Below are 8,942 nucleotides of genomic sequence, written 5' to 3'. Positions count from 1 at the left end.
ATGAGTGCGCTAAGAAGGTTTTTAGCAATAGGATGCAGAATGAGAAGTTTTGGGTTTTTTCTCTGATTTTAGTCAGAAATTGCACACTTAAGAAATCTTTGCCTCAAAGATTACTAGATAACTACCAAGTGTCAAAACTGGATTCTGGTAATTCCTGCATAGTTCTGAGAAAGACCTGATCACATCCATATAAACAAGTAATGACTCATCCAAAACACAGGAAACAATCCTGAAAACAGAAGTCCATTTCTAAAGCACACTAACGACTTTCTTACAGCAGTTAAGCTTTCAAGAGTTTCTAAGCATAAAAATCACAGCAAGCAGAAAGGTTTGAAGTAATCATGAGTCAAGTAATACTATTTCTGAGTAATGAGAAGTACCAAATTATGCCAACTTGTAAGTGATTGTTAGAGTAATTCTGCATGGATGGTCAACAGTGAAAGCCCAGAACCATCCAAATATAACTTTTTGTGGGATCTATCAATGTGAAGTTGCTGCACATATTGGAAGGTGGCATAAAAAAACTCCAAATCATAATACAACACAGCATGAGAGCAGAAATGTTAAACAGAGCCCACAAGGGCCTATCTGGGGCTTGAAACATAAAACACTATATAGAATGTCTTATAAATACCATTACAGAAAATAAAAATAAAATCTGAAACAAATATGGGTAAAGATGCAGAAGAACTGTTATTCTTCTTGAACTTGCTTCCAATAATGGAATAATTCATTAAGCTAATAACTGTGGCCTCCATTTCTTCCAGGGATAAGGGTATTATCTTAAGAACTGAGAAAGTTTGTATTTTACTTTTTTGCCTCTCTCTAAATTCAGAAGCTAGATCTCTTTCAAAAGACCAAAGAAAAAAGGTGAATAGATTGTTATTTGAAAGTGAGTTGTTGCCCACCCTAAATTCCCAGAGTTGACATTTCTGGCACTGGTTGTAAGAGTCTTGGCCAAATCATTCCTTCCAAGCAAAGCCCAGTTTCGCCTTGGCAGAAGCACCATATGGCAATGGGTGCCTTTGAGATATAAAGCCTCCTCAAGCACCACTGAAGTGCTGCCATTGCCCCTCTCCTTATAAGGGGGTGTAGCATATGCTCTCCTGACTAGCTGATTAGCACTACTTAGAGCTAAATAGCAGAAGGATCAGGTTTTACCCTTCTCTGTGTCTTTAGACTGCTGTATCCCACAGAGGAAGGCAAAAAGTGAGTGGTCTCTCACATGAAGGATGCAAAAAGTGTCTCATCTCCCCTTAAATAATGCTGTATTTTGTCTCTCAGATGCAATCTTGGATAACTTAGTATTCGTTGTATCTAATCCATACGTTTTCTGGGGAAAATATATATTGACTGGGAATGTGGTTTGTTTATATGATTGATGTAAAATAGTCTGGAGTGTTACATGTTCATTCTACATGAGAAAGACAGGTTTTTAGCTTTGTACTATCTTCTCCTCATGAGAAAAAAAAGAAGTAGCTGTGCCTTCTTTATGCAACTAGAAGTAAATTGAGTGTAACAACATCATTGTAAAATGATGTGCTTTATAAAGTCCCGAATATGGTGCATCTTTTGTGTTTTGTTTCTAATTGTTTGCTCAATACAAAAGGATAATTCATTAGGCCAATTCTCCAAATAATCTCAAAGTGACATGAATTCCTTTGCAGAGTGAATGTCTGTAACAAGTAATCCATGGAAAACAGACAGGCGTCTCTTGTCATTTTGGAGCTCTAATCCACTGCCTGAAGCATGAAAATACTCAGGATAACAAGTGTGGGAATGACCAAAATCAACATTATTTTTTTATTTTCTTTTCTAAACAATGCTTCTGATCAATAGAATTGCTGAATCTGCCAGATACAATGCCATGGGATTAATGAATTAAGCTCAGGAAGCAGAAGAATTTGTTAAAAAGGAGAGGGAAAAAGCCCCTTCTTTTCCACTGGTGTGTGAATATTAAGCAATGGAAGCAGCAATGACAGAATTTTAGCCCTTGTTTTACCATAGCACCAAGCCTTGTTCTGCACAAGTCTTTACATTTTAATTAGAACCATACTGACACCCGCTTTTTCAACTGTGAACTTCACTTTTAAATTTAAAACTATTTCCTAAATGCTGGTTTAGTATCTAGGTCTGAACACAGAAGAGAGATGCTGTGTTTGTGTAATCCTGTGTAGTGTGGTCATCATCAGTGGGGCTAGATAATTTGTTTTTAAACCACAGTAAATAGTGGTAAAATGAAGGAAGAGACTCTCACTGAAATGCCATAGTACCAGTAGTCAGCATAAAGTACTCACATGCTCTGGAAAAACATAGAATGAAATATAGAGGGATCATCACACTTCTTTGATGATGCCAATGTTTTACAAAGGCTGATTGCCAGCGTTTCTGTCAATACTGCATCAGGAATGTAGCACAGGGTACATATCTGTGTAAGACATTACATTCCAAAATACACATTACATTGATATTCAGCACAGCATGGAAATTTTAATAAACCATCACTCACTAGAAGGGGTTTGTTCAGATATTTGGGAGGGGAGAGCTTATGTTTGCTTATATGTTTGTATCTACACCTCCTTAAAGACCTCTGGGAATTCTGTGCGTCCTTTTGTCCAAACAAACAAACAAAAAAGTCTTTATCTAGTTTCATTGCACAAAAATATATTACAATAATCACACAGTCCTAGAAATCGGAAGGTTTGGAACATTTTCAACTTACAAGAACACTTCAGAGAATACTCCTGTGTAATTTATGAGCCCCTCTAGACCTGTCCATGTCTTGAACTGATTGTTGAAGTGGGCTTTACTAGGAATTTCTTTGCCTGAATTGGAGTAGTGCAGGAGGTGGGGAAGGAGGGAGGGTTAGAGCAACCTTCCCTAACAAGGCTTTAAAAGCTTCAGCGGTAAAGTTATGCTGATGGGAGACTTTGTTACTTGTTTTTAACTGGGAACAACACGAAGAGGATTACGCTATGGGCAGGAGCTGTTATTTATGTGGGTAGCAACGTCGTGGGCTGTGTTGTGCCGTTGTTGTTTTTAGCGTGGGACGTGCATCTTTTGATTAGAACCGTAAAATGATTTTAAAAAACCAAACCGAACAGCCAACCAAACAAAACGCAACAAACCCAAACCAAGCAAAACCAAACCCAACAACCTGGGCAATGACATGAAACAGCTGGTGAAATGTTTAGCTCCGTGCCCTCCCCAAGCGCGGCGGAGGTTTCTGTTCTCTCATCTCTGCCGCGATGTGTTGTTTTTTTTTTTTTTTTCCTCCTTTTTTTCCTTTTTTTTTTTTCTATCTCCTTGCATGTGCTGTGACAGCCGGGGAAGGGGGGTGTGTGGGGGGGTCGCCCCTGCCGGCGCTCCCATTGTCAGGCGCTCCGGGAGCGCGGGCAGCGCTGGTGTCCCCCGCGCCTGGCGGAGCGCGGGGAGCGCGGGGCCGCCCCCGCCGCCGGGACCCGCCCGCCGCACGGGGAGCGGAGCGGGGCCCGCCCCGGCCCGGCCCGGCCCCGGCCCCTGCCCCCGGCCCGCGCCGCCGCCGCCGCCCGCACCATGCCGCCCCCCCGCCGCACGCCGCTCGCGCCCGGGGGCTGCCTCCCTTTCCGGCCCGCGGCGTGTGCGTGAGAGGGGCTTGAAGTTGCCCCGGCGGCGGCGGCGGCGAGCGGGGGGCCGGGACGGCGGCGGCGGCGGCGGCGGCGTCGGGGCGCGGCGGGCGCGGAGCGGAGCCCACCCCCATCACCTGTTACCTCCGCTCCCCAGGTTGCCTGAAGTTCCCCGGCGGCGCCCGGCAGGACGGGGAGCGCCACGGCTGCGGCTGGCGGGGACCCTACAGTGGCTGCTGCAGCATGGGCTGGCTCAGGGGGATTGCCTTGCTTTCCTTGGGAGTATTACTAGCAGGAAGAGTCAACTGCCAGCATGTGAAGAATAATGTGCCAAGGCTCAAATTATCGTATAAAGGTAAGTCTGTTGTTCTCTCTTATTCTCGGTTTTCCTACGAACCTCTCTCCTCCTTGCTCCGTCACTGCCTCCCTCCTCACCTTCCTCGCTGCTTTTCCTTATCTTCCAAAGGGGAAATTGACATTAGGAGAAATTTCTGAAAACATTTACTTAAAAAGCCCCTCCGTGCTGCGGTCGGTACCAGGCAGTTTAAACCTAGACAAAGAAGAGTTAGTTGCGGTTGCAGACGAGGACTCCGGATCGTGCTGATCCCTGTTAGAGCATTTTTCAGTCTTGTGCTATTTCACCGGACTTTACTCTTCAAAACGATGAGTCGCGTTTGGCCACCCAGCTCATCTCCCCCATGCTGGGCATGCAGTGCAGCCACCATCCCAGATCTGCTTTAAACATCATAGAATAGATGAAGATTTATATATTTTTTAATTTTATATTTTAGTCATGAAGTGGTTAATTTTCAAGTCATGAATATTCAGTTTGTACAAATCTGACAATCAGATGCCTAACATAAGCAGTAGATGGTGGGTTTGCCAAGAAACTATAAACTGAAAGGAACAGATCAGTCCAGAAAAGGAGGAGAGGACTGCTAGGCACCAGAAAATGCTGCCTATGGATGTTTAATGCAGTGCGATTTATTTGAAACACGGTTGTTTTCGGTGTAGTCTGATGTGTGTCATTAGAGATCACAGGGAAGGTGTAACTGAAGAAAGAGAGCTGTGAGATTACATTTACGTTTGAAATTGTGTAATGCCACTCACACTGCAGTTGTCAGTAATTAACTTTTGTATAATAGTGCCAGTATTAAAGGAGAAGGGTGAAGTAGACAGACTCTTCTCTTTATCAGCATAGTTCCACTCTAAGTACGTTTTCAGAAGAATTCATCAAATCTGAGGAATGTACAACTGGGAAAGAAGTTTAAAATGTAAGAGCTGTAGAGTATTTTTTTCTAAAACAGAGAGCTATACACCTAGGTACATACACATCTCTCTGAAGAGCTGCCTCCTCATAATTCTCAGATTATTGAAGGCTGAGAGAAGGAGCAGCAGCTACAGTTCTGAAAGCAGAGAGGAAAAATAACACACTGCTTCTACAGAGGGAAAAAGAGAACATGTGTGTGCTTGCCTGGTCATAGATGTCAATCTCAGTTTACAGCATAGTGTCAATACATCTCTTGCCAGTAGAAATACGTTTTCCTTTTTTTTCATCTTTCTCATGCTGCAAATGAGAGGGGGGAAAAGTCCTCTCTGATACAGAGCAGGCGTCATCTTCACACTCCAGATGAAAAAAAGAATTAAGCACCTGCAAAACTTGGATGCACTGTGTGAAATAAATGCATGTGCCGGGTTTTCTTAAAGAACACATATGTGCGTATTTGTGTGTATTTAAACTTTAAAGTGTATGAATGAAAAGAACAGTTTAAGGGGTTCAGAGTCTGTTAATGAGAAAAAAACATTTGTATTTAACACAAAATTGATTATTTTGAATAATGGAGTCTAAAGAAAGCTTCTACTGTAACTACATGTCATGTCAAAAAACTCATTAAAAAACTCTTAATTGCTTCCAAACTTCTACAATCGTACTGAAACTCAGATTAGTATATAGAAGCATAAATGCTATAAAAATATCCTGTAAAGGGGTTTAATGGCTTATTAATTACTGTTTATTTTTTTCACCCTTTTAAAGTTTATCCATGGCTCAAGTCTGCTACCCCTGCTCATATTGGCTAAATGCACAGAAACTAATTTCAAAGAGTGGCCAAATGTGACTGATGGTGGTTTTCTTTTTTTCTTTTCTCTTTTTCTTCTTCTGTTTTTTTTTTCCACCTCGCTGGTGCTGTATCTATAGACCCTTTAAAAAATGTTTCGCTGCTCTGCCGATTGGTTGCTTTCCAGTTCTGCTCTTGCTGGGATAAAGAGCCTCATTTTGATTTTTTAAAATATCAGATATCAAATTTTGCTATATAGTCAGTTCTATATGATCAAAACAGGAAACTGAGCTGAACATCAAAACTGTTTTATACTTGGTGGATCATTGTGGAACAAAAATGAGTTCAAATGGTGAGCAACCCTGTTTCCTATGCAGTGAAGACAGTAAATGCCTAAATCCAGAGCAAGTTAAAGTCTGAAGACTTACAGGAATTCACACTGTAGCCTTTGAGACACACATTTGACTTCAAACATGTGTAACTCTAAAAATCAGATCAGACTGCTCACATACTTAACATTAAGTACTGGTGTAAATGCTTGGCCAGGTCAATAGGAGAGTGCTGCTGCATATCCCCAGGTATGGGGATATCATTATTAGTCAGAGAAGACTCAGCCTTGTCAGGTGGTGCTTTTCCAGACAAATTTTGCTTCCAGCATAGTACTCAGTGCACCGATCAATGTTAACACCTTGCGTAGGAACATCCTTAAATGCTGTGGGTATTGAAAATATGTCTTTTAGGTACTGACAGAATACCTCACATGCTAATACTTATCTCTCTGGATATACTTCACTGCCATGTGACTATGTGATACCAAGTGATTCATCTCTATTTAAACTGCTTGCAAGTACAAAAAGAAGCTACCCAGTTACTTACCCATTCCTCATCTCCATGAAGAGATGTGGTTGAGTAAAATAAACTTATGATATTGGAAAAAAAAAATCCCAAACATGCAGGGTGAAAAGAATGACCCAGGTGACTTCACTTTTCTGTGACAGTCATTGTGCTTTCTTTTAAGACGTGTGCTTGTTTGTCTAAACAGATACCTTGGAGCTAAGTGTTGGTGCTTTATTGCAAAAGAAAATCAAGGATGTGTTTTAACTTCTTGTTTGTCTCGACTAATTAGATGTCAAACATGGTTAAAAAGCTCAGGCATTTGCTTTAAAAGTTAGCGAAATGAGTCATGAAGGGTTAAATCCCTGCCAACCTTGATTTCCTATGGTCACTTGCTTTCAAAGGCCCAGTATTAGCTCTGCTATTTCCCTGGTTTCTGGACAGAAGTTTTGGTGAACTCCTGTTCTTACTTCCTCTTAACTTCTTGTCGCTCAGTCTTGCAGAAGATTAAAAGCATCCTATGGGGCGTGGTGTGGATAGGAAGTAGAAGAGAAAGTGTATAAATGCGTATGTTAAGGCCACATCTGTGACCTGAAAAGGTTCTTTCTGTTTATTGTGAAACAAAGTTCTGGTTATTTGGTTTATATCACCTTGATTCTGCTGGCATATTAAAGAAAGGAAATTTGAGGAGAGCGGTAGGGATATCCTTGTCCATCTGAAATCTGTGGTGAAGCTCCTGTCCAGTAGCTTCTGGGTTTTGCTCTGTACTTCATAAAGTTTCCAAGCATTTTCGTCTCTGTAGATGGGTGGGAAAGGTTTTACTCAAATGATACTCATCTCCTTATTTCAGTCAAAAGGAATTAATATGATTAAAAGCCTGATCCAAAGTTCATTGAAGTCACTAAGTGCTGGATCATAGCCTAAATGTGGTAAAACCAGTCATAAAACTGAAAGCTCAGTTGAGCTCTTCAACCACTGAACTCCTCTTTTTGTGTCCTTCAAAGACTTTGTGTCCTTACTGTAGAGTAACGAGAAATGTCATTGTTGATATATCAAAAGTAAAAGAATCTTCCCTTAAAGAGTGTAGGGGGCTTTCTTCTTGCTTTTTTGTTGTTTTTTTTCTAATCTCATTGAATTCACTTCTGATGTTCGTTGTAAGTTTCTATATTGTGTCACCAGGTCAGAGATTCTGTTCAGGAAACTCCTATTGAGCACAGAGTTCTCAGAAAGACGGTGATCAAGTTGAGTGTGCAAAGTTTAAAACAATAAATATAGCCTTAACTCCAGATGGATTTCTTGTATCGTTTATTGTTTTGTATTTTCTTTTGCTGTTCTCTGTATGGGGAGGTAACAGCACAAACAGAGATGGAGCTAGCTATAGTACCCTTTAAATATAAACAAATAAGCCCCAAGAAAGTGTTCATTAGCAATCCCTTGATTTGCAGATTTTTTTCATAAAGCAACCCTGATTTTTGCCTCCACATGAGTAAATCTTGTCAACCCAACTTTCTCAAATCCATCTGTCACATCTTATTTGTCTATTGAAAATTACTAAATGCTGTAAGTATGTTTTGCAAGAGTACATGTGTGGTTCTCCTTTGTTATTGTTGCTCAATTGGATACATATTACTTGAGAAAAAGTAAGTGGAAAAGCATTGCACACAGATTTAGCTCTATTACTCCCTGGCTACAATTCAAGCCATATTAAAAGTAAGTGTCTTGTTTAAAGTTGCAGTGATAGTGACAACTACTCCATCCTTGATGTGCAGTTGATTTACAATTTTATAGCATGGATTTTTATCCAGATGAAATCATGGCCCTAGTGAAAGCAATGGCAAAACTTCTGTCTGTTTCAATCTGTCCCACATGGAGTGATGAGGAAGGAATGGCACCACACTGAATTACCTGTATGTACACTAATGTAAATATGATACCTGGCTTGTAGTTTGTTGACCCAGTCTGGTTGTAGTTGATGACCTGCCAGTGGGTTTGATTGTGGTTTTTCCTTTCCATCAAACTTTATAACTCACAATTCAATACCTCTGCAAATATTGGGAAAGCAGGACAAAGTGGGAGAAGGAAATGGGGAGAGAAATATTGGCAAGGGAGCCTATTTCTCTTGAGCTGGGACCAGTATTGGAGTTTGTCTCAAATTTCAAGGTAGCGGCTTAAAAACCTTTGCTTAAACTATCTTGTAAGAGTACTGTCTGAGGGAAAAGCCTCTCTGACATGCCTGAAAGGGAGAGAACAGCCCTGAGGAGGAAGACTTTGGGATGTAAACCAGGGACATCTGCATCTTAACCTTCCACCATTTGTGACAAAATTTCTGCACGGCTCGAGCACTCTTGGACCTCGCAGTTCAGTCAGTGTAGGAGGCTGTGGGATGGTTAAGATACCAAATGCAGCCACAGCCACTTCAACTTTTTTTTTGCCCGAAAATAATGAG

General features: G+C 41.1%; 1 protein-coding gene across 1 annotated transcript in view; it reads left to right on the top strand.

Annotated features, from left to right (window-relative positions):
- Window positions 1–3,833: 3,833 nt before the first annotated feature.
- SEMA3A (semaphorin 3A) overlaps window positions 3,834–8,942 on the top strand; it is a gene marked incomplete at its 3' end in the record, with an annotated part of 162,360 nt that continues 157,251 nt past the window's right edge. The window contains exon 1 of the mRNA XM_082280615.1: window positions 3,834–3,960. Within this exon, the coding sequence (XP_082136741.1) occupies window positions 3,849–3,960 (112 nt within the window). The 5' untranslated portion in view covers window positions 3,834–3,848. The remainder of the gene's footprint in view (window positions 3,961–8,942) is intronic.

Source organism: Coloeus monedula (genome assembly GCF_965178545.1).
Source record: "Coloeus monedula genome assembly, chromosome: 4".
Classification (NCBI taxonomy): Eukaryota; Metazoa; Chordata; class Aves; order Passeriformes; family Corvidae; genus Coloeus; species Coloeus monedula.
This window is presented reverse-complemented; position numbering and strand designations above follow the sequence as displayed.